The 25,541-nt window shown below is 43.8% G+C and overlaps 1 protein-coding gene across 4 annotated transcripts in view; it reads left to right on the top strand.

Annotated features, from left to right (window-relative positions):
- The window catches only part of MAN1A2 (mannosidase alpha class 1A member 2), a 145,954-nt gene that overhangs the window by 75,689 nt on the left and 44,724 nt on the right, over positions 1–25,541 (top strand). For all 4 annotated transcript variants that reach the window (XR_005104327.1, XR_005104326.1, XM_037388006.1 and 1 more), the window contains 3 exons: positions 15,135–15,229; positions 17,828–17,951; positions 18,361–18,454. Coding sequence is in view for 2 of the 4 variants with exons in the window: in XM_037388006.1 (XP_037243903.1) it covers positions 15,135–15,229; positions 17,828–17,951; positions 18,361–18,454 (313 nt within the window). In the remaining 2 variants the exon portion in view is untranslated. The remainder of the gene's footprint in view (positions 1–15,134; positions 15,230–17,827; positions 17,952–18,360; positions 18,455–25,541) is intronic.

Here is a 25,541-nt window from a genome sequence, read left to right as displayed (position 1 = left end):
ACATCTTTTTCTAGTCTTTCTTCTTTAATGCTCGTTTTGAGGGGGAAGCCTATTTGTTTTCTGATCCTCAAGAAGTCTTTGCTTGTTTTGATATGCTTGTGCCGTGTTCGGGTTTTTGTAATTGTATCAGGGGCTCTAGAATGCATCTTCTCAGGGGGTGGCTTTGGTATGGGTACCCCCCAAAGCGGTGTGTGTGCCACTGTAGCTCAGTGCTGCAGCTCCTCCGTTCCAGCTGGGAGATGGGCGGTAGGTTGCGGGTGCTTGGGGGGTATAGCCCTGTCCTGAAAATCCATGGGATACCAGCCCAGCCAGAGGGGAGGTCACAGGGGAAGAGCTGCTCATCACTCCTACCTTCTGTGCAGGAGCTTTGGCAGATGGCTCACAGCTTTATAGGCACCCAGGAGGAACCTTCTAAATCTTCCCTGTAAAATTCTTCGGCATGTGCTCCGTGAAGGTTTATGGTATTCTTGGGAGGGTCTGTGTTACCATGCTAGTTTCAGACATCAATAATTGCATAGTGGAAGGACTTAAGGATAAAAATACTGGAGATATTCACTGGATTTGGGGTGCTTCTGTAAACAGAAGTGTGGTTTTACCTTTCCTCAGCAATTAGTGTTCTGAGTGCCTGTGGTCCTCCCAGACTGGAGTCCTTAAAACTTCTGGAAATCTCACATGATGAACCACAAAAAGGAATGGTACAGTTAGCAGGGGTCCCTGAAAACTGGGATGGAACTAGCATCTCACAGGGGTCTATAATGAAACCAAACATCGAGGCCACGGCTTCTGGGTTCCTCCCCCCAGAGGTTGGGCCACAGCTGTTTGCAGCACCATTCAGGGGCTGTTCCCAGTTCTTGCCTACGTTCTGGTTTGACTGAGAGGGCTAGTTAAGTGATACGTGCTTTGCCTAGATCGTTTGTTAGCAGTCCGTAAAGATTTTCAGGGCGTGCAGGAGTTAACCCCGTCTTGCCTTTAGAGCAACAAAGCATCATCATCGAAGCATCAGCATTGTGGAGATGGAGAGAGTGCACAAGCCACCTGCTGACTGCTTGCTTCCCCCGCCATGAAGTGGAGCTTCACAAATCATTAGAACTCCTAGTGTGACTGACAGAGGCAAATAAAATATTCCTGCTAGCAATAATGCATGGAAGGACAGGAGCCTGGAGGTGGGTAGAGGGTCAGTTGTATGGCACACGTGGTCGTGCTTGAGAAACGGCATCAAGTAAGGAAAACAAAGTGAATATTATTCTACCTGCTGCTGTGTGATGGTGGCAGGAGGACACTTACACCATTATGACAGTGTGTTCTTGTCTGCTGATGACTTATTAATACAATAAAAAGGGTGGCTTATTGTTGAATAAAGTTATTTAGGGTATTTGCAATATAAGAAAAATTAATGATTTACTTTTGCCAGCCTTAGATATAAAGCAGTTCCTTTACATGATTGTCTTCCTCATCTTTATAAACACCATCAAAGCAATATATCTTTCTGGGCAAAATAATAATGTAATTCACATGGATAAACCCAGCCTGAAATCTCATTTAAAGCAGAGAGCGAGGGCTGTTAAGTACCTGATACTCTGTTAACAGATAATTGAACTAATCCTTCCCAGGAAACTGGCAGGCAGCATCTCTTCTGTTCAGGAAGATTCTTTAATCAGATTGTTATGTATACCAATGGATGTCCCCAACAACTGACCTAAATATATAAAGTATAGGTCTTCAGTAAGCAAGGCAACGTATTTTGTGAACTGGTTCATCTTCCAGTGAAGATGAGATTTCAGTTTGCTGCCAGGAGATGAGCAGCTTGTTCATAAGTAGTTGTGACAGCTCACTGGTCTCTTAACAGGACACAGCCTGAAAAAAAAAAAAAAAAAAGTTTTTTTTTCCCCCCTTGATCTTTAAAGCATTGTTGCATACTGGGTATTGCCAGTACTCACTGCAGTGCAGCGTGTAATCCTTGTGCGGTTTGTTTACCACACTTGTAGTAAACTCTTTCTTGGATGGCAGATGACACATGGCCCAATTTACTGCTGCATCTTGGTACCACACAGCGCCCGAAGAGGAGGAAAGAAGGGGAAAACTGACTTTGCAATTTTGCTTCCTCTAAGTCTGATTGGAAATAGGTTTGCCTGTTAGTATGACCTGCTTTAAACTGGTAGAAATAAAGGACAAGGTATTTTGGCAATAGAAAATACAATAGCCATGTAGTGGTAGCCACTCTGAAAGCTCACTCTTTGGTCCAGTTCCTGTAGAGGGCTATAAAAGCTGAGCAGGTGTTTTGTAACTACTCACATGTGTCTGTCTCCTGATGACCATGACTGTTAGTTTCTGGCTCCCTCTTCAGTCATGCTGATGCTGATGGGCACCAGTGACAGCAAGCACAGTATCTTACCTTGTTATTACATTGGTTTATTGGCATTGCTGTTGACACAGTGACACGTTAATTTCTACCTGCTGAGTTTTCCTGTGTTCGTTCTCCCTAAGTTAGTGTCTGCACTGAGGGTTTTCGTGCTCGGCGTGATGTAGGAGAGGGAGTATGGCATTCTCTTTTTATCAACCAAAACCACAGTTCTTCCAGCAGGATTTTTTTTTTTCCCCACTTTAAAAAAAACAAAAATGCAACTTTGGATGTGATACCACTTTAAAACCCAGGCGTCTTTGGTTGGTTTTGCCTTTTGGAACTTGTTTTCATTCAGTGCTGACTGTTATGTTTTCCTCTTAGAAAGCAGTTTGAATATTAAAAAGTGCTTAGACAAGAACAGGTAGTGTGAGGGAAAAAGAAATGCCATGAATGCTAAAGCAAGGCTACTAAAAACTGGCAAAAATATTAACAAAACTCACGTTGCCTCTAATGACATGCGCAGCTATCCCATGGTAAAGGTGGTGAATTCTTCTGCTCTCAGGAATCAAAGGGATGCTGTCTGCAGTAGTGTTGCTACCATTTATGAGTTTGATTATCAGCAAACAGATTTATAAGGAAATTACTAAGAAGCTCTCTAGCCCATTAACATTTATTTTTTAATTCAAGATACAAAATTGTGGATGCGTTCTCTTGGTTTAGGCACTTAACTATGTGTTCAGGAAAGGTCCTTTGAGGTGACCTACGGGTCGGTGAGCCAGTTCATCTGGTTTCACTCCTCCTCCCCATCCTAGAAATTCACTTAATGGAAAATCAGAGATCATCAGTATAGTAGTGCCTTGACGATAGAAATCTTCTCATAAGAATTCATAGCTGACTGTAGATTTGCTCATGGTGAGATGGCTAATAAATAGAAAACTTCAGCAGAATTGAATCAGTTGTTCAGCCTAGCCTGTATAAATTACATCCATTTTAATGTTGCCAAAGGTGTAGACACAGGCTCCGTGTTACAGGAACAACCAACCCACGTTGGCCAGACTGACACGGGAACAGAACAAGGGGATGTGTTTTGAGTAGCTGCGGCTTTGAAGAGTACGTGGCCCTGCAAAAGGCAAGCAGCTCCCTTTGAATTTCTGGTATGAAATTCTGTGGCAAAAGACCTGTGAGCATTTGGGTTTATAAATAGGAGATTTGAATATGAGGAAGGATTTATTTCTTTATAAGTCTATGAATAAAGGGCCAGTGCTGGTATGCTGCAGACTTCTTGGTAATCCCATTCTTAAAAGGTTGTGTAAAACCAGAAGTGGTGGTAGAAAATGATGAGAAGGTAGAGGACCGAGAGTTACCTCTCCTGGACATCTGTGGTGTATGACTCAATCCAGATACATCTCTGGAAGAAACGTTTCACTCAAATACTACTTACTGATGTAATTATAAAGGTAACTTGGTAATTAAGCTTTATACAGATGGTCTGATGAGCATTTTTTAATTTTGATTGCATGGTATAAAAGAAGAAATTTGTTGTCTTATGTTTCTGGCCTTGAGTTCTATAAATTATGCGGCAGGAGTTTAGGGTATTTATCTCACCATTTTTCAAAATAAATGTTTGGTTTTTCAAGTGCCTTGCAGAATTTATGCAGCTATGAAGATTCAGTGCTTACTAATTCATTGCTCATAGCTTTTGTTTGTCGACTAATTTTCTGTCAGAACTTGGTTCTCCTATATATACATGTATATAAACTGTAGATAAGCTAAATGTATTTGTAAATCTGTGAAAACAAGCCAGTTCATCCGCTTAGAAAAACTGCACAAAACGTTATTTACTCACTTTCATCGGGTGCAGTGTAATGTACTTTGCATCTGACATAGTGGAAAGGATATGTTTTTGAAGGTGTATAAGCTATGTGGTTTTAATTTTTTTTTCTAGACTCTCTCTCCCTGATTTTTGCATTCTGATCTTTGAGATCATACTGAAGGGAGGAAGGAGGCTGTGTGTAGTGAGTGCACATAGTGTGAAACAATATGTAATTTCATCTCTGTGTAACTTTTTCTGTAAAGGCAAATACTGTCTAAAGGCGGGGACTGAGTCATTTCTGGCAAAGTCTAAAGGGGAAATCAAGATTAATTTAAAATTGAAAGCTTGGCAGCACATTCAAGAGAAACAGGAGACAGGAATAACTGAGAAAGTAAGCAAATTGATACAATAAGCACAGAACTGAAGGGCAAAAAGATGACATGGCAGAGAAAAATACAGGGGAAATTAAAGAGATATTAGACATGAGGGGAGAACATGTTAGGAGCAGGTGTTACAAAAAAAAAAGCCAGTGCCAAAGAGATTAGTATCAGAAGGCAGGTATTTTTTTATTGCATGAAAATGATTCTCATAAGATTTGCAAGTATAGCACGGAAGGCTTAATTACTTAACTTCTGAACCATTTCTTAGGGTTTGTAATACAGATTTTCCTTTTTAAAAACCATAGAGAGATTGGATCTTTGGTTGGGTTGGGACCTTGAGGAGCTTAATGCAGCCCGTTACTCAGCTCAGTAGAACAGCTGGTAGTACCAAAACACCAAAGATCACAGATTAATTAAAAAACCTCCCAAGTTTCATTTTTTTGCCATTTGCTTTGCCTGGATGTATTTGGCTACAGGGGCATGTTTGGAGGCTGATGTGTTAGGGTCAGCTCTGGCTCCTACTGGTACGTTCTGGAGATGAAGCCGCCTTTGCCTGTCGGTTCCCCAGGATGTTTCTCATACTCCTGTTCCGTACAAGTACCCTCTTGGCACTCCCTCCGTGGGCCTTTCTTATGTCTTGTCGGCTTCAGCACTCCATTCATTCCCTGTCCCTCCTCCTGATGTCTTTTGTTTCTTCCCTTCAGCTCCTGTCCGTGCTCTCTCCACTTCTCCTGGCACTTCACCTTGCACCAGGGGGGACTGGAAGCCCTCTGTCCTGCCCTGCTGGTGCCCCGCTGGCAGAGCTCCGTGCCCATCCTCTGTCCCTCGATGGCTCTTGTGCTCGGTTCCCTGATGACAGTCTGGTTCATTTTGCTCCCTGCCCTTTCCCCACACTCTTGAAATCAATTTTCCTCGTTGCCAACAGCTAGTGGGAGAATGTTTTTAAGCCAGGTGCCAGACATTGTCTGTGCTCTCACATCTGGTTCCTTGTGCTGCAGGAGCTCCCACGGCAAGAAGAAATCATCTGAAAGGAGACTTTCAGAGGCCCTCTTGCATCCATGGGGTGCTTAGGCAGGTGTGACTGTGGCTGATATGTTGTGCAAGCTCAGGATTGTTGCTTCTAGTCCTGAGACAATTTATTTGCAAAGGTGACTAATCTGACAGGTTAATACTGCTGGTGCAGGTAAACTTGCGGTGAAGTCGTCAGTGATGTGAAAAGCAGGGAAGATAAAGTATGAGCCTTGCCTAGGCTGAAAGCAACTTTCTAGTAGCAGTAATAGACGAGACAATTAACTTGACTGCCGTGGGTTTTGGCTCATTTAGGGGGGATGAGAAATGGTGCGTTATATCTTCCTGGAATGATCAGATCAATTTGTATTAATTAATTGTACAAATGTATGGCATTTGTATGCCAGATTTTCATCACATTTATTCTGAATTTGAAATGATCTGTGATGCTGACTGAATGGTGTAAAGTGCCTTGGATTTGAAGGCCCTTTAAAAATGGAGAACGTGTAACTTTTCTATTCAGATATGCACAAAACCCACGCCAAGGAAGCTGATGGGGCCATTGAAGTGAATGGAAATTGAGTTTAATTGCGGTATTATTAGCCAGTGCTAGGTAGCTTAAATGTGATTAGCTGGTTGTCCAGTACGTGCCAAATTTTTACATTTAGATGTTCTAGAGCAGAAATTTCAAATATTTCTAATAAGCTAATATATGCACAAACTCTTACGTGGGTTTTTCAAAAATATCAATAGTGTGAAACCAATGAATATTTCATTAGATCCTAAGATGCTTCAGTCAACAGTAACTAGATTCCTCATGTCTGTTTTCCAGGAAAGCAGCTTTGGAAAACTTCAGTAAAAGATAAAGATAGTATCACTTAAGAATTCTGTTTGTGACTCTTTCCCTTCTGATGGTAGAAAGCCACCATAGCGTTTATTATCTTCTGCCGAAGAAGCAGCATTTGAACATATAATTGCTAATTTGTAAAATGTAAGTAGGGAAGGTTTTAGTCAACCAGAGAATATCAGTCTTTTCTGCATTTAACTGATGCAGTTTAAGTATTTTTCTGTGTTTATTTTTCTGTCATTTGTAGACTGTAGCTGAACAATATGATCAGACAGGCATGTTAATGCTTTTCAGTGCAACTGGAACTTAAGAACTGCCACTAGGATAGCGTTCCTGCGTGATCTAGTCTGTCCAGATCAGTTGATATGATGGGGTAGTTTCTTGCCATCTCTTTTGCTAACGCTTTACCTGTCCCTGTATTCAGTATTCCAAGTAAACCATGGCCTTTGTTTTCATCTCAGAACAGCCTAGAGCCCCTAGGAAAGGGGAGATCCAGCGACGTGGGTGTATGAACAGACCTGTATGCTTCTGTGAGCTTTACTGAGCTTGTTGTTTTAGAAGTAAAGTGCAGGGCACAGTTGCAGCTTTTTCCTTGAAGTCAGAATAATGCTGATACAGCAAATTTATTTTTCTTTTTTGCAAGCTGAATCTTTAACTCTCCAGACAGAGATACTAAGGATAACAAGGCTTGTGTCACCATGACTTTGATATTAGAGGCAACAATTTCATCACCTGATTTCATGCATCATCTGAAACCAGACAGCCTTTCTAGCCTTCCTACCATTCTTCCAAATTGCCAACAAAAGCTAATCTTTCAGGGAGGTATCCATCATGATTTTCTTTTATAAAAGCATTTGTAGAAGTCTTACATGCAATGTTACTGGCTAAAGAAAATGCCAGCCTAGTCTGCATGTTTTGAAAACTAAGGCAGTTTCAGAAAATCCCTTGACAAAGGTCTTTCAGTGCAAAAAAACCCTGGTTTGACTTTAGGAAGCTTTAAAGGGAAGAGAGGCATGGATCACAATGGGTGCAGGAGGCAGCAGTCGTAAGTATTCATAAATGTGGACTTTCTGAGTTTGCTGAATTAGTGATGGGGTTTCTGTTTTGGTATGAGTTTGGGGGGGGGTTGGGGTTTTGGTTTTTTTAGTAGATCAGCAAAGCAAGTTATATAATATATATGAAGTACTATCTGCTTTATCCTGTTGTTCTTGAGAGAACAGAACTCTCAAGGCACAGGAGGACTCTGCAGCAGCAGCTGCATGAACAGAAGTAACAAGTCCTGGGCTTCCATCGGGTTGAATTTGGCAGTGTTTTGAAATTTTGGAGGCTGATAGAATTAAGGAGTTAAACCCAGTTGCATTCTCTCTGCCTGTGTAAATCTTCTGTGTTTACCAGGTGCATGCCTTACAGAAATGTAGCAGCTTAAGAGTAAGGTTTAAATGAGTGTCACAGGGCACCAAAGCTAATGCATAAGGTGAATGGCATCACCCTTGGAGCACCCCTACCTTCAAAGAGGGGCCCAGGGAACTACAAGGCGGTCAGCCTTACCACAATCCTTGAGAAGGTGGTGGAGCAACTGCTCTTGGAAAGCTATTCCCCAGCCCACAAACAGCAACATTCTTGGGAGCAGCCAGCATGGATTCCCATGGGGGAGGTCATGCTCTGCCAACCCTGAGAACATGTGATGAAATGACCTGCTTGGGAGATGGAAAGCGAGCAGTGGATATTGGCTTCTTAGACTTTGGTAAGGCTTTTGGTGCTGTGTCCCGTAAGATGCTCACAGACAAGCTGGTGAAGTGCAGGCTGGATGAGCAGACAGTGAGATGGATTGAAAACTGGCTGAATGGCTGGGTGGTGGTCCCAAGTAGATTTGAAGTGTACTTCGAGGCCAGTACTGGTGGTGTGCCCCAGGGCTCAGTACTGGGTCCAATCCTGTTCAGCATCTTCATTAATGATCTGGGTGATGGGACAGAACATACCCTTAGCAAGTTAGCTGATGATGCAAAAATGGGAAGAGTGGTTTATATGCCGGAGCGTCATGCTTTCACCCAAAGGGACCTCAGCAGGCTGGAGAAATGGGCTGACAGGAGCGTCATGTGGTTCGCTAGGGTAAGCACAGAGCCCTGCACCAGGGGAGGAGCAGCCCCACGCACCGGTATGTGCTGGAGGCCAACCTCCTGGAAAGCAGCTTGGCAGGGAAGTGGTGGACACCACGCTGCCTGTGAGCTGGCAAGAGTTGCCGAGAAGGTGAGTGGTGTCCTGGGCCATGTCCCGAGTGCTGCCCCAGGTTGGGGAGGTGAGCCTTCCCTTTACTCAGCACTGGTGCGGCCACGCCAGGAGGGCTGTGTCCAGTCCTGGGTTCCCTAGAACAGGAGATGTTGGACATACTGGAGAGAGTCCAGTAAAGGTTGACAAAGGTGTTTGAGGGCCTGAAGCATCTGTCATCCGAGGAAAGGCTGATAGACCTGGGACTGTCCAGCCTGGAGAAGAGAAGCCTCAGGGGGAATCTCATCAATGTGTGCAAGTACCTGAAGGGAAGGAAGTAAGGAAAGCAGAGCTGGTTGACACCATAGCCATTTTAAGGTGACATCACAGTCCAGATTTGAGTTGACTCCTGTGTTTTTACCCCTGATCTTAGACTGCTGAGATGGATTTAGGTTTTTAAATTCCATATATAATTTTATTTTCTGTCAGAGAAAGTAATATAAATTCACAGAGCATCCCTTCACAAGATAAGTGTCTCTTGTTTAAGGACTTGTAGTCTTTTAGAAATGCTAAGTGCTGTTCATCAGGTACTTTGGTAATCATTACAGCTCACTGAAGACAGCAAAATTACCTTAGTTAAGGCGTTGTCTTTGCAGTGTCTGCAAATATTCCTTCATTTCTTCCTTGTGCATCTGCTAGGACTCAAGAGAGACCTACAGTGCTGAAGAGGTGCTGTTGTATCCATGTAATTCTACATAGTTTCACCACTACAGGTGGTCTAGTTTGTAGCTGCCATGCTAAGTCTCATGTGAACGTGGCTTTATGTTCTCCAGGGCCAGTTCTAGATGTGGCGGCTGAGTGCTCTCCCACTGCCAATTCATACTAGGACCTGAACTGGGAATAGACTCATCTCACAAGATCCTTTGTAATTAAGTTCGTGGAATTTATTGGAAGCAAATATGTGAAGAGGGAGTGATTTCTTGGTTTCCTGGGAGCAGGATAGCCCCCACTTGCAGTGGGAGATGCCCCAGGAACACTGTGCTGCCCACCTTGAAGGGGGAGGTGTGTTGGAACTTGGAGCAGCATGCAGGCGTCTTGCTGTGCAGTAAGGCTTCTACAGGAACAGGCAACAAAACAGCAATGCTTAGTAAGCTAGCTACTTGGTTGTTTGTGTTTGTTTTGTTTTGGTTTTTTTTTACAACTCTGCTTTATTTTCATCAGTAATCACACCATGAGCCTCTATCCCTGCTCACGCAGAAGGTCCTGCCCCACAGGCTGAGCTCTGGGTGGGTGGGTGGCCACAAAGGGCAGCAAAGAGTTCACTGCTGCAGGCTGAACTCTGAAGGTAGAAGGGGAACTATTCTAGCTGGACCTGAGAAATACCAAATATTTTCCACAAGGGTCTGAGTCTGCTCTTGCAGTCAGATGCTCTGGGAGTTTTCATCTGTGTTCAGAATTAGATAGGTCTGCCTCATCATCTTCGTGCTTAGTGTTTGAAGGAATGTGGTAGTAATAGTAGTACTGATGGTGAGTACTTGAGTACTACGTGTTTGTGAACTTCTGCAGGGTTTTTTTGTCTGATGCTTGTTTTTTTGAGGACCCAAAGTCATCAAACCTACAGAACCAGCTATATTGCATGACTGTGGATACTCACTAGGTAATAACTTCCCGAATTAAGCAGAAGTCTGGCATTTGTTACTGTTTAAGATTGACTGAAGGGCTGATCTGTGCACATAAATGAAAGATTCTTTACTTGTGTAAAACACCTATAATCCCCCTCAGAGTTAAGAACAGTGGCCGTTGGTGGTGCTGGAAGGAACACCTAGCAGCAGCGTTAGCACGGTACGCTCTTCTCAGAGCTGCAGCCGTACATCTCAGCAGTCACTGCATCAATCAATAAGGCTTTTGAAAGAATCATCTTAATCTTTAAGGCCTTTTCTGCTGAATGTTTTGGCCTCACTTGGATTAATAGGCTCAGGAACAAGCTGTCGTGTTGTGGGGTGGATGGCAGGTTTGATGTTAGGCGTCAGTTTAATGGATGGAAGTGGCTGAGGCCCTCACGGCTGCCTGCTGCACGCATGAGTTTTTCGATACTAATTGATGTTTTCATCTTAATGGGGGATCCGCTTACCTGATTTGGGGTTTAGGTTTTTCTGCTAATTTTCTCTTCCCTCCTAGCTGTAAACAGTTTGATATGTGTTTGATAGGAGGAAGATTCCTTCTGTTGCTGTACATCATTTGCAGAAAGAAGAGTTAACCGACCAAAGGCGGTGTAAATGGGTAGATTTAGCGTATTAGATTTTGCCATACAGAATGGAAACACTTCTCCAAGGCTGTGGTGGCTTCTGAAAACTTTCTGAAAGCATGTCTGTGTTCTGAGAATGGACAGATCAGCTGCCCTGGGGTTAATACCTGGGATTAATTCCCCTCACACCTCCCTTCACTCCCAATGTCTCTCCCCCCACTCCCCAGACGGGGCTGGGGCTGCGGCCAGTCCCTCACACGCTGTCACTGCTGCTGCTTCCCCCTCATGGGGAGGGTCCTCACACCCTGCCCTGCCCCAGCGTGGGGTCCTGCATGGGCTGGGAGCGGGGATCTGCTCCCCGTGGGCTCCATGGGCTGGGGGCACACCTGCCTCACCGTGGGCTTCATCACGGGCTGCCGGGGGGGATCTGCTGCAGCACCTGGAGCCCCTCCTGCCTCCTCCTGCCCCGGCCCGGGGGGCTGCAGGGCTGCTGCTCTCACACAGCCTCACTCCTCTCTCCCGCTGCAGGTTTTCCCCCTTATTCTTAAATCCGTCACCCCTGAGGTGCTGCCGCTGTCACCGCTGGGCTCAGCCTTGGCCAGCGGCGGGTCCGGCTGGGAGCCGGCTGGTGTGGGCTCTGTCGGACACGGGGGAACCTTCTGGCAGCTCCTCACTGAAGCCCCCACTGCAGCCCCTTGTGGCGCAAACCCAATTCAGCAGAAGGGCTGGCGGAGCGGTGAGGAAGCTGTGTGGCTCTCAGTTATTGTTCCATGCTCTGGCAGAGCGAGATCACATCAGCCGCCTTAGCTGCATGTGCCGCACTGTGTGTTTGTGGAAGCTGGAGCGATGACTCTGCAGCAGTCACAGCCATGCTTCGCTATTAGTTACTCTTATTAGTTATCCTTATCACCAACATTTTCCTGGTAACTAACTTTCCCTTGCTCCATTTTGGTGTTACTTTGTATTCTCTGCGTCCTCGGAAAAAATTACTATTTTTCCTTGTATGAGCCTTTTTTATACTGAAAAGTCATTGTCTTGTCCTCTTTTGAACATTTTGCCTCTGCACTAAATAACCCCAATTCTTTCACTGTTTCCTAATGAGCTCTGTTTTCAAGCCATCCATTCAGGTTTTGTTCTTCTCTGGCCTTCTTGCCTATATGTTCCCTGAAACACATTGCCTGTCAGCAGGGAACCACCAAGGCTGAAACAGAATCGATCAGTTCAACCTGTTTCTTTTTTTTTAAAAAAAAAAAGTAAAAATACTTACTATATGATAAGTAACCATGTTGTCTGATGCCAGCACATTATCTAAAAGCTAGAGCCTGAGGCATTTACTGATGCTTTTATGGTAAGTTGGAAACTTAGTAAAAGAAGTGACTTTAATGAGCTCAGCAGAGCACTCCGGTCACATCTGCAGTCTCCCATAAAGGGCAGCTCATCTGCCACCACTTGCTAAATCTCTATTATTTTATTTTTTTTCTTTCCTCCTACATCTCTCCAAATATAGTCTCCTGGTCACTTTGCTCCGATAGAAGCCCACACTGCAGTCTGCACGAGTAAACGCTGCGGCAGGCTGGGCTGGCTTTGTCCCCCAGAAGCAGCAGACAGGGCTGAGGTGTCGGGGAGGGCAAGTAATGGCATCTCCTCAGCCAATTTAAGAGCTTCCTTGCATTCGTTCTTGGATAAGAGGGACCTAGGGAGGCAGCGTTTTGCCTTCTGATGCGAAATGCGGGGGACATGGAGCACTCGGCCCAGCAGAGGTGGCAGGAGGGCACCTGTGGCTGCTGCGGGCGCTCGCAGGCCGAGGGGCTGGCGTGGGGCTGGCCTGGCTGGAACTGTCAGCGTCTACACTCACCGACGCTGAGATCACCTCAGCCCGGACTTCATACGCTCCTAACAGAAACTCCTTCCAGTACTATAGCTTGTTCCCCAAATATCGCGGTACATTTCAGATGGATTAAAAGCTGGGTAGTGGTATGTAAATAATTCACTGTTAGGAATTTTATTCTAGCGAGGGTGTTTTTAGGGATGTTCTCCCACTGAATATTCTTACCTTAATATTTCAGCATCTTTTATTAATGAATAACACAATGTGTAGCACTTTCAGACGGTGCAGGATCCAAAAGCTGAAGCTAAAATTAGTGCCGCAGATGTCTTTCTGAACTGTGTACCGTTCACCTGGCGGTCGTCCTTCTCTGCCAAATTCGGTGGTGAAGCTTGTCCATGCTGTAGAGGAATGCTCTGCAGATGACTGCCTAGAGATCTGTCTGGTCTTGGCCCACCTACCCCTTAAAAATCTAAAAGTTCAGGATGAATTGGTGACATGTATTTACAGATGCAGATCAGGTCGTTTTTATGTAACTGGGCAGAGATAGAGCATTTATTTCTCTCTGGGTTTTTTTGTTTCCCCGCTTACCGTAGACTCCACCAGTATTATACCTCTTATTTATACAATGCCTTCCTATTTTGACTTGGTCCTTTATTCGAGGGCAGAGTCTTACCTAAATTTTACTGCTAAATTTCTGCATTTTTTCCTCAAAGGCTGTCTCTTGTCAGTATCTTTGCTAAAAATCATTCCAGCCATATTGCCTGTGTTACTTTACAATTCTGTCAAACCATATTCTGAGGTGCCCTCTTTTTCAGTTTAGACACATCCTATCTTAGAAGTCATTTAGAGTACCTCTGTAAAAGTTCTTTTTCCTGGCTCATTGCTTTCAGATCCACCTCCATCTCTCCATACTTTACTGCATCAAATACAATTAGATGTCATCTTTAATATTCTTTTCTGGTTTGCTTCATGTCTCGCTAGTCATCTCCTCAAATATTAAGATATTGATCTTTTCCAACCCTCATATGAAAAATGAGGATGTTCTTGATTACTTACTTTTCAGCTACTTTTCAGCTTGCTTTTCTATTGAGCATGTTTTCCATTTTCCTCCCATAGACTTTACAAAAGGGAAAAACCTTTTTAGAAATCCAACAGAGTTGTCTTGTAGTCCTCCTTAAAGCTCTTACTCTTCTCGATTACCCAGTATTGGTCAGGTAGCTGGTAATAATAGAATCATGGAATATCTCAAATTGGAAGGGACCAGTAAGGGTCATGGAGTCCAACTCCCTGCTCCTTGCAGGACTACCTAAAATGAAACCGTTTGATGGAGAGCATCGTTCAGATGCTCCTTGAGCTCGGACAGGCTTGGTGCTGTGACCACCATCCCAGTGAAGAATCTTTTCCTAATGTCCAACCTGAGCTTCCCCTGTTGCAGCTCCATTCTGTTTGTTTGTGTCCTACTGCTGGTCACCAGAGAGGTAACGTTTCCATAGTCCACCCGTGTTGCAGAAGTTATTTTGGGGCATGGTAGCTCTTTCAGATGTTTGTGCAGTGCTTCAGACTGGTGAATAGCATTATCTCCAAATTATAAAGATACATCTACAGAAATGCAGTGAATACTGACAATGTGTTAATTAAAATGTACACTAACAACTAGCTGGTAGAAACAGCTTTATGCCATGGGACTCTGCCAAATGCCTTCCTTGGGAAAGGTGTGTTCCAGAGGCTTGGAAGGAACTTTCTCCCAACTGCTTGTTTAACCGATAAACATTAAGCTCTGAATAAGCCTATTGCAGATTTATGTTCCAAAAGTAAGCAGAAACAACACTAGAAGTGAAGGAGGTTTTGTCTTGTCAGGAATTTCTGTGAGTAATCAGACTTGAGAGGGAAGATTAAGCCTATCATTATTTTCTAATGCATTATCAATGAAAGAAAAGCCATAGAAAATTGTGGGTTTTATGGTTTTTTTAATATGGTTTTGCATCGGCAATGTTCATAAAAGAACAGGAACTTTGTCTGCACTATAAATCTGTCTCTCATTAAGAAGAGATTGGAAATTTGTAAAAGTTAAAATACTTGTGTGGGGGTGGGGGAGCTGTCTTTTGATTTCTAGCTACGAAATTTAAAGTATGATTTAAAGACTGCTTTGGAAAGCACTTAAAATTCCTAATATTGGTGGAGGGAGGTGGGAGGAGAATTGATATTCTTTTTTAATAGGAACCTAAGCACTATCGCTGGAGAGCATGGAAGGGAAGAAATGAAAATGACAGGTTTTCTTTTCATGTTGAAATCGTAATGAGATTTATAAAGTGAGCAAGTGAAAAATAAATGATAAGTTAATATATTTTTTACAGTGTAAAACTTTTCTAATACAAAGAGGTGGGTGGGGCAAGGAAATTTCAGCCTTTATAATTCTTGGAGATAAATCAGACTTTGTAACTATTTGCAATTGATCCTACTATCTTAGGTTTTCAAGATCAAAGCAGTGCAACTGGCGGGAAAACTTCTTCCAGCCTTCAACACCCCTACGGGTATACCATGGGCAATGGTGAATCTGAAAAGGTAACGCATTTTCTTTTGTGGGGACGTGTGCTCCTCCTCCCTCTGACTTCAGGTTAGTTACGGCATACGTCAGTTTTCCTTAGCAGTAGAGCTATAAAAGATGCAGACAAATTGGCATTCCTGGCACTTTGGGGTAACCTTAATAGAGTCCAAAGCATTCTACCTCGTTAACTGCAATAAATTGTGACCGTGATTTATTTTTTTCTCCTCCTGATTCTGCAATAATTCCACATGTCATTAGAACGTACCCAGCGTATTATGCCACGTGTTGCCCTGGGGCTTAATCATTGGCTCTCTAGTCATTAAAGAACCTATTAAAAACCATAATAATTTCCAGGCAGTGGTTGGATTTACTGGGTTTTATGTACTGTGTGGGCTGTACGTTACCTTCAGAGGACTCATAGTGTCTGAGAAGATGGTGGGACTGAAGATAATAATGAATTTACAGTTCAGCTGAGGTGTAAGGAGCAGGTGGTGAGCCCGCTGGGGTCCCTGCAGGTGGGGAGGCTCCTCGAGGTGGCTGTCGGGCTCGGGTGCCGGCGCAGGCTGCATTGCCCTGGGGAAGGGCATCACCTTGCCCGATTTATCTGGAGTTGCTTGTTCAATGCCGGGATTCCCATCGGCTTTTGGGAGCGTGGTTTTGATGTGAAGTATTTTGTAAATTTTTATGTTCTTAAACGGTAGCTGAACTGGGATGCGTGTCTGGGTTGTGTGCACAGTCAAGCAATTCAGCATAGTAAATAGCAGAGAGTTCTTCAATTGTTTTAAATCTTATCCTTTTAGGGGAGATATTTGTCACACTTTGTTAGACTGCAAAGAGGTTTAGGATTTCTTTAAGACTATTAGCCTCGTGTGCCACCTTGTGAAGGGAAAGAATCCTGACTTTGTCGTCACCCTCGGATGAAGCCCGAAGCCCATGGAGCCGGGGTTTGCCCCTCTGCTGGCGCAGGGTCTCACCACCCTTCCCTGGTGTTCTCTGCTCTGCTTGGGCTGCATTACCCCCTCCGAGGCCGTTTATTGGACCTCTCTACAATTAACATTGTTTTGTTTAAATTTCGTGATGTGCTTTCTGCACGGCATTACGGTTTTACTCAGCCTTGTGTTCTTTCCGCAGTTTCCTAGGGCTTGAAATTCCTCTGAGTTACTATTTTTGCTTTGTTCAGCCCAAGCCTGTGCCGTGGTTGCCGTGTGCTTGGTGGGCCAGGGTGGCCACGCTCGCGGGCAGCACGGCGGGTTCCCTGGCTCAAGCGGCGCGGGCGGCGAGGTTTCGGAAGCTGAAGCGGTTGCTGCGTGGGGGCCGCAAAGCACAGGGCTGGTGGCGCGGGTATCGGGGCGCAGGCAGGACGGCAGGGCCAGGGAGGAGGGTCTGCAGTAGGCAGAGGGGAAAGGGCTGGGGTGCCTGGAGCTCCCTGTGTTGCCGGTTCTGGTCCTGCGGCCGCTGTGTCGGTCTGGCTGAGGTGCAGAACCAGCTGGCATCACAGCAGAAGCAGCGCCTGTGTGCCGGGGGCAGGGGCGGCAGCAGGCGGCGGGGGGGGGGGGGGGGGCGTGCGGCTGCCATGCAGTACAAGATGAGACCTGAAAAAAGTATTTGGGGAATTATTGACTTGTATTGTATTAGTTTTTGTGTTCATCATGAAACACCTACTTTTCTTTTTCTGTGAGAGCTGTACACCAAAAAAGCCCCGGGCCAGCCATGATTTTGTCTCTGCACTCTAAGCAGTGGCTCCTGCGTTTTAAAAGGGGTTGTCAGAGCTACAAGGACTGCCCTGTGAGCAACATCTTCCCTTTACGTTTCCTCTTTCTAATTTGTAATCTAAAAAATAAGTAAAAAGACATTCCTAAGTGGTTGTAGTCTTACTGATAACTGAAATCTTTTATGAGAGGAGGTAGAAGTAATCTCCAGGAAAATGTAGTTACCTTCAGGAATTAAAAGACCTGATCCTGGAACGTGGTGAAAAACTCCCATTTTCAGTGAAACCAGAGGGAATTCAGGAGTTATGACTTAGCAAAATAGTATTTCTTAAAGTGCAAAAGACACGAGTTATATGATACTTGCTGATGATTCTTTACGTGAGCCTGAGGACCTCGTACTGTTCTGCCTACAGCAAGCATGCTGGTTTGGGATGCAGATAGGATAGGGCCTGCTCCCGTCCTGCTGGAGTGTCCGATACTGCCTCGAAGCACGTCCCACCCAGGCCAAGGGGACGCAGCAGATGTCCAGCAGAACAGGGAAGCGAGTGCTGCCACCTTCAGAAGCATCCTCCTTCTCTGAGAATTGCTTTTGATTCACGTCCTTAGGGACATACGGTGAATAAACAACTGAGGTTGCGCCCAGTGTTAGGTCATTATATTTCTGTGATATTGAGATATTATATCTTCTAATCAGAGGACTTTATGTTGATGAGGTTACGGTATCTTCTTTCCAGAAAGACCCAACCAATGAGCCAACTGATCAGTCGAACCCCAACTCCTGTAATCTGAAGTAGGGGTTAATATTTTGCTGTTACTTGGTTAATTTGCTGCGGTGGTTTTTACTAGTGCACAGTAATTCTGAATCTTGCTGTTTTCTCTTTTTTATGCATATTTGTTGGAATTCAGTGGCGTGGGTCGAAACTGGGGCTGGGCTTCTGCCGGCAGCAGCATCCTTGCAGAGTTTGGAACCTTGCACATGGAATTTGTCCACCTCAGCTATTTGACAGGGGACCCTGTATACTACAACAAGGTGGGTCTCAAATTCAGGTTTTTATCATACAAGTGTCTCTTATGCTGTTTCATCATAAATTGCAGTAAAGGGGAAGTACTTTCTATATTGAATTGTGTTTGCATTCTTGGTAGCAGGTAAATATTTTCATACTTGTCATAAATTTCTACTTGAAAGAAATACAACACAAGTTTTCTTACATGTTTCAGCATACATTTAAAACCCATAATTTTTAAACACGTTTGTGTGAGCAGTCCTTTAAAAACAAAAACATACTAATCTGCAGGAAGCCCTCAAGAAAGCAAGCTTCTGGGTTCAGATTAAGAAAATTACTACTGAAAGAAAAAAAAAGAAAAAAGATTAGATTTAACTATGTGCAGAGAGCAGATGAACCTTGTTAGTGGTGATCCTGATTCTTGATTTAATTTAGGTCATGCACATTCGGAAGTTGCTTCAAAAAATGGATCGTCCTAATGGACTTTATCCAAATTATTTGAATCCAAGAACAGGCCGATGGGGTCAGCGTAAGTATTCTTATTTTATTCATTCCTAATTAAAGCTCTACTTCTTACTTTGTTGCTGAGTGGGAGATCAGAAAGACTACTCTGTAGGGTACAAGCAGCATTGCTTGAGAACATGCAGTGTAGCAGGGTAACTTGGGCCTGAGATCTCCTGAAACCGATTTTTGCCTGTCACTTTCTGAAGGCACCAGCTCAGTTTTTATGGTACTTCCCAAAAGCAGCTTCCTGCTCGTTCTGGTGCCTGTCCTTTTAGCAGTCAATAAAGTCTTCAGTAGTAAAGCATGAGGCTGCAGATGGTTTCCTCACTTTGGTTTTGTTCTGCAAACCATCTGGTTAGTGGCTTACTGTACGGTAACGGGGAAGTGATGTGTGTTGTGGTGGTTAAATTGGAGCTCCTTCACCTGGTGTTAGGGCTGACATTTACAAACATCGTTCTTCTGCTTAGTGGCATGTGGAATGGCACCATGAGCCTCCTCATAGATCCTGCTGGTATCAAGGTCTCTTTTTTTATTTTTAAAAGGGCGGGGGGGAAGGGGCTTTGGAATAAAAAGAAAAAAATGTTTTTGTTGCTGACAGTGTGAGTGGAGAGAGAAAACACAAAGAAAGTCACAAACACAATTCTTTTTCTTGAAGTGATTCTTCCAAGAAAACTTGAGTGGTGTAGTGCTGTCAGAGTGGGTGTGATAAAAGAGAATCTTTTTCTTCAAGGTTTCTGTTCCTGTTTCTTTTATGAATGCAAGTTTATTTAAGAAAAACAAGCAAGATCTATTTATGAACTGTTTGACATCATTGACAGGTTTCGAGGATTTCAGTGGTTGGCATTAGATACCTAGCAGAATGTGTTGTGGCTTGCAAACAGAATTTGCATCTGCTTTGGAGCCGGTGTACGAGGGACGTGCGTGCGGCTGGCGTTGCCACGACTCTGAAAAGAGTCATCTCATGCCATCATTAAGGCCAAAATTCTCTCCAAAGCATCTAATGTCTTTGAGAGAATAGTGACACCTTCTAAGATGGACACATGGGTAGATGACATAAATTCTTCAGACAAATTTAGGTTGATCAATGCACTCAGAAAAAAGGTGAAAATATAAAAATATTCACCTAGTATTTATTCCAAAGACGATTCTACCTTGTTCTGAAATAATTTCTTCTATTGCTTTTTGCTGTTCCTAACCAGTTGCTCCTGCTGCTTCTATCAAAGGTGATCTAATGTGGCGTATCACCTGGATTCTGTAGGGGCTGTCTGTCAGTTGCAATAGTAATGCTCAGAATTAGCAGCTCTTGAAGAAAATATTCCTGGTCACTGAGAATAAACATACAGTGAAAATTTTAACTTTGCAGAAGTTTGGTGGAGCTCAAACATACTATTTAAATGAATTTGGAAAGATAATACACTTGGGACTAAAGCTTAGGGTTAGAGGCTGAGACTTAAGTTCTTAGGATAAAAAGAATACAGCTTCGTAGAGCCTTTAATTTTTCTGTGCTGCTCATGAGTCACAAACCTATTTCCTCTAATTTGGTTGTTGGGGGGTTTTGTTTCTTTTTTTTTTTTTTTTTTTTTTTTTAGCAAATAAGCTTTCAGTTACAGATAGAGATGTTCTGGTAGTATTTCTAAGATTTTTCCCCAAATGAGCAAGCTTCTATAAACGTATCTTGAAATTTTTTGGGGGGGACAAGATAGCAAGAATTGATAATTCTATTTTTCCTTTTGCAGACCAGGTGAGAAACAGTCTTTATTGTGTCTTTGATAGATCGCTCCTCACTGAAATCTGTTTGCAGAAGTTTAAGAGGTTACAGTAAGGGTGCACGTGCTCTGGAACCCTGGACACGTGAGCTGGAATAGCTGTGGCTTGGGCAGGAATTTTCCTTCTGCCTCTCTTGCAGAGACTGTCCCCTGCATCACAGCAGCCGGTTACGTGAGGGTGATGCCTTTACGCGCTGCATCTCAGTTCACTGGAGGGCTGGGGTCTGAGTCTGTGATACTGATACTGCCTTGAGTCCCATTGTTGTTGTTAAGGGCAGGTGAGGCTTTCATGTCCTCCTCGGAAGGTAATTTCAAAGAGCATTGTGTTTGGCTTGTTACTTACTTTAGTACTGGAAAGGCTGAGACAATGGGAAGAGTATCAAAGCGTAACTTCTCTTCTTGCAGCTTCTGGGAAGGCTGCCCTTTTCATCTTTGCTGTGACCTTTCCTTTGATGCATTTTATCTTGTGCAAAGTACCTTCTCCACATAGTTTCTGAGAATTATTTCAGAACTCTTTATTTGCCTAGATACGTGTAACTCTTGACTCTGACCTTTCTGGGTTTTGGGTTTTGTTTTTGTTGTTGGTGGTTGTTTTTTTCCTCTTCTGCCTAACATTTTTTTTCCCCCTTCTCAGACCTTTTTGGCTCAATTTTAGTCAGCTTTTCTGTTGATTTGTACAGTATTCCATCTAAGTCATGAGGGGTATGAAACAGGTAAAATAAATCTACCTAAATACACCGTTGAAGTAATATGGGATGTAGCTGCAATACAGCATCATTCTAGCAGTGGGTTTATTTTCTGTTTCCGTATCTGTCATTCTAGCAGTAGGTACATTCTAGTGGCGGGTACCTTTATTCAAAGTAAGAAAAACAGCAGTGATGTGCACATAGCAGTCTTAATACCAGTTGATTGTCCAGAGAGTATTAAACAAAATATATAATGGAAGAAACCACTGAGGTCAAGTTTTCTCAGTGTTTATTTTTGGTAAAGAAAAAATTTAGATGATTTGAGTAGAAGAGAAAAGATAGTATTTCTGTGTTGGTTTTCTGATTAATTTTGTTCTAGCAGGCTGATAGGTAGACTTGAATACTTAAAGGCCATTCCTGTTGTGAGACAGACTTGTGGAAGAAAAGTGAAGCCTCGTTCTCTTGGCTTTGCTGCGGCCCCAGGGGGCTGTAAGCCAGCTGTAGCTCTACTTGCAACAAGAGCTTATCTACCTTGATACCTGGTAACGTATTTTGACACCTTCTCTGAGGTGTTTGCACAAGGAGCCTGGGTACATCCTCATTTTGTGTTTTTAACCGAGAAAGCTCACGAGGACTGCATCTACTTTGACTTGCCATCCCAAGAATTAACGGTTAGCGTGAGCCACTAATGTGCCTTGAAATACCCCATCTGGAAACCTTCCCTTCCTTTGTCGTCTTTGCTCCGGGGATCTGTGCAGTCGTTGATGCTGCCATGTAGGCAACTTCTTCGCACATGTAGGGTCTCACGACATACTGCCTTTCTTTTTTGGAATCTCAGATTTTGCAGAATCTAAATGTCATGTTCCCCGTCAGAATGTTATATGAACTGGATATAATTCGTAAATGCGAAGCTTATATCTCAGCTGCGGGTGTTGGGAAATCAGAGTGTTAAGTCAGTGATAGGTTTTATGGAGGGGGAAGGTGATATTTATTTGTTTACAGAGTCATTAAACAAGCCTGGTTTTAGCTGCTGTCATTTTCTCCTACGTTTAATTCACTGATACTTGTGGGTACCAAACCACTTCCAGTTGTCTGGACTCAGAGAAGAAAGGGACGCTGGCTACCCAGTCCTTTTCACCTATCTAGGGTTCTTGGGTGATGATGATCTAGCTTTTGGACAGATCTTTCAGAGCTTCTGGACATCAGCAATATGTTACAGGGTTTTTCTGTGCTTCAGAGTACGTGTGTGTTTAGCCCACGCAGATCTGAGGCCATGTTGCTGTGCCTTGTCTGTTTTCAGTCATTCAGATGCCTGCTTTAAATGTGGTCCCTTCCCTTGGGTTAGGGGAAGTGGAACAGTGGATGTGACGTTCTGCAACCTTGTCGCTGTCCTTCTGCTGGTAGGATGCAGGGTCCGATGAGTCATTTCTGCTGCGGTTTGATTAATCAGAGCACAGGCCCTTTGATCTCAGCGTAAACAGTGTGTTCTGCAGTTTCACTGCTGGGGAGCGATGCTCTGGGGACAGTGCCCCAGCCATGCAGACCGTCCTTTTTGCTCATTGTTCTGCTGGTGCTCACAGAGATACGTGTTTTCATTCAAAAACCAGTCGATGTTTCTGAAATAAATACCTAAAAAGGTATAATCAGTAAAGTAACGAAACCAGTCAATTAGTAACTATGGTTTTGTCAGGAAGGATGTGACTGACCGTTGCTTTCGGGTTCTTCACAAGCTGTAGAGTGGAGTCATACTGTGTGACATAAATCTAATCCCTAGCCATGTCTTTGCAATGTTTACATTTTTATGAGCATATGTTTCCCTGTGCATTTAATGCATTGAAGCAGGGTTCTGGAGATGGATTACCTCCTTTCTTTTTCTGCCTGCCTCATGAAGCAGCAGCAGCCAGGGCCAGGAGCCGCAGCAGGCAGGGCTGCACGTGGGCTACTGTTGCATCCCATCATTTTTTTTTTTCCATTTAATGCCATAAACCCCAACCCTAAAAACTGTGGGGTGAGTGTCTTACTGGTCATTGCTAAATCTCCGTGGTTTCCAGTGAAAATGCTTCATAATAGAGCTGTACACGGTGGGGCCCTTGCTGCTTGGAGCAGGAATGGAGCTCGTTATACCCCAGAGGAGGAGAATGATGTCATGTGTAGGCTAAATATTTGTGCTTAAGATTGTAATGCGCAGGTATTAGCACAGCATGAGTGGCGTGACAGACAGCTTCTTAATGGGTTCTGCTCAGGATTTGTCAGCTCACTGGGGATTCTGCTAGAAGGCAGAGCTATCATGCCCACAGGAGTGTTGACAGATTGAATTTTTACTTACAAACTGAGGTGATGGTCCAGTAGGAACAAGTGATTTACAACACTTCTGCCTTCGGGTTTCAGTTTCTGTAAGATTGAAAGGAAAATAGCCGGCAAGAAACATTTTCTAACCTCTCACAATAACCTACATTTAACTTTGTTAGCTTTTCATTTCACTTGGTGAGCGGTTGGTTTGGTGTAAGCATCAGAACTTTGAATTTAGATTATTTTCAAAAACGGTGACAGTGCTTTCTAGAGGAACCTGCTAAGCAGATACAACTAGGATTTTTATTAAAAGCAAGAGATTTCAGAATTGTGGAAATTATTTTGTACTGAAGAAAGGTGATTTTTTTAAAATGAAAATATATTGAGAACATCTAATTCTAATTTGCATTTGCAAACAGGTTAGCTGAGAATACCAACTAGAACAGCAATAACAAAGAAAACACCAATTTTGCATGTTATTGCCAGGTCAGGACATGCCACTTGTGTTTGCACATTTCTCTGAATTGGGCACTTTTCTGCTTTCCAATAGTGGAATAAATCACTGCATTTCATCTGGTTCCAATATCTCTTGCAAGTGATAGCGTTGTTGGAGGGGAACCCAGATCGCCCTGACTTCCTGCACCTGGGCTACCTGTGGAATTACCTGGGCTGGTTACATTAGCAAGCTGTTGGCTTAACTAAAATCTGGTTTTAAGCCATATATGGCTTCCATATGCAAGAAAACAAGCAGAAGTACCTAGTCTGTGTTAGCCACCTGTGTTTATTACACCTTAGTGATATGTGAGCACATTAACAAGTTACTGTAAAGTGAGCTAGTGTGAGAATTTACGGTGTGTGCGCTGAGTAACTATTGCTATTAGGAATGTAATAGCAAATACTGAAATTACCACCCCTGAATGCTGATGTGATGAATGTTCAGACTGCAGCCTGTTCCACAGTGCTGTGTTCACGTCTCCTCACTGAAAACAAGCCCCTTAGCAGGCAGATTTGCAAGTGGACTAAGTTAAAAGCATGATGAGGGGGGTACCCTGGCAGTGCAGTTACATCGACCAACATCGTGTTGTTGGTGAGTCCTTGTATGTGTATTAATGCACGGAATTTAAATGCTGCCTTTCACGTACCAAGTGATGACTAGTCTCTGAAGACAAATAAGAGGGTTAGACATGTTGCCTTAGCACCTTTTGGTGATGTTCTCACTTCCTTGTAGTTCCCTGCATCTGTTACTACAGAGCGAGTAAAGCACAACCAAGGTGGCTGAATGGGGGAAATCTGTACCCTCGATTTCCCCGTTGCTTGCGCTGTAGGCTGGCCTTTAAATGAACCAAAGCAGATACCTTTGTAGATGTGCATGTTTCAGTTTCTTCGGGTGGTCTTTCATTTCTAGCAATACATTACTAAATTAAACCAAATCAAGCACTTTTAATTTTAAAATATTATTTAGAGAAGGCATCTGTTGATTTAACTTAACTGGATGAGATTGACACTTCCATTAAAATGGTGCAATTTTCACAGGTAGAAAAAACAATAAAAACAATTTTAAATTACTGTCATCAAGTTAGTGTGAATACTGGATGAATATTCCTAATTTTTTATGCCTGTCTGTACAGCTGGTTTTGCACTAATGCTCTTGGGCTGAGCTAGGTAATTAATGGAACTGCTTAATTTAAACTCTTGCAGGTAATAGACAAACCATGAGCAATACACCCCATCTATTTTCATTTGTCATATGACGTGGTATCAAATACATAGCACCATCTGTCTATATTTGTCAGTATTTAAAGGAAAACTGAAAATAGATTTGATCTAAGTGTTTGTAATGCAGTTTGTTAAAGAAGTTCATAAAACCACTGTGTCCAGCAGTCTCCAGGACTTGGAGATTCCTCCTTCCCAGTCGCTGAAGCTCAGCCAGGTAGGGGTCCCTCCATCTCAGACTGATGGATGCAGCTGCTGCTGTTACTGGGTGCAGGTCTGGCCAGCAGCGAGGCCGAGGACGTGCCTAGAGAGGTGCGCGCGTATGCTGCGAGGAGGAAAATGCGGCTGCCCGCAGGCTGCACCAACGGCGCTGCCTTTGTAGCACCCGGCGCCGCCGTGATGCACATAAACCATACGTACAGGTAGCCAGGTCTTGCTGCTCCTTGATGTCCCCTGTCAGGTAGATGCATATGCTTGCACGCTCCTTGCAAGTGCCCGCACACTCGTGGATCTGTCAGCACCCGTGGGGCTGGCAGCCTGCCCGATGCCTGTGCTCGAGCCCTGCAGCCCAGGCACAGCCGCTGCCTCAGAGCTCGGGTCTTTTCAGGTGCAGGTCTCCTCCTCTCACTGGTGTGTCCAGCTTGACGTTTGCTGGTGA

Source organism: Falco rusticolus, chromosome 5 (genome assembly GCF_015220075.1).
Source record: "Falco rusticolus isolate bFalRus1 chromosome 5, bFalRus1.pri, whole genome shotgun sequence".
Lineage (NCBI taxonomy): Eukaryota > Metazoa > Chordata > Aves > Falconiformes > Falconidae > Falco > Falco rusticolus.
This window is presented reverse-complemented; position numbering and strand designations above follow the sequence as displayed.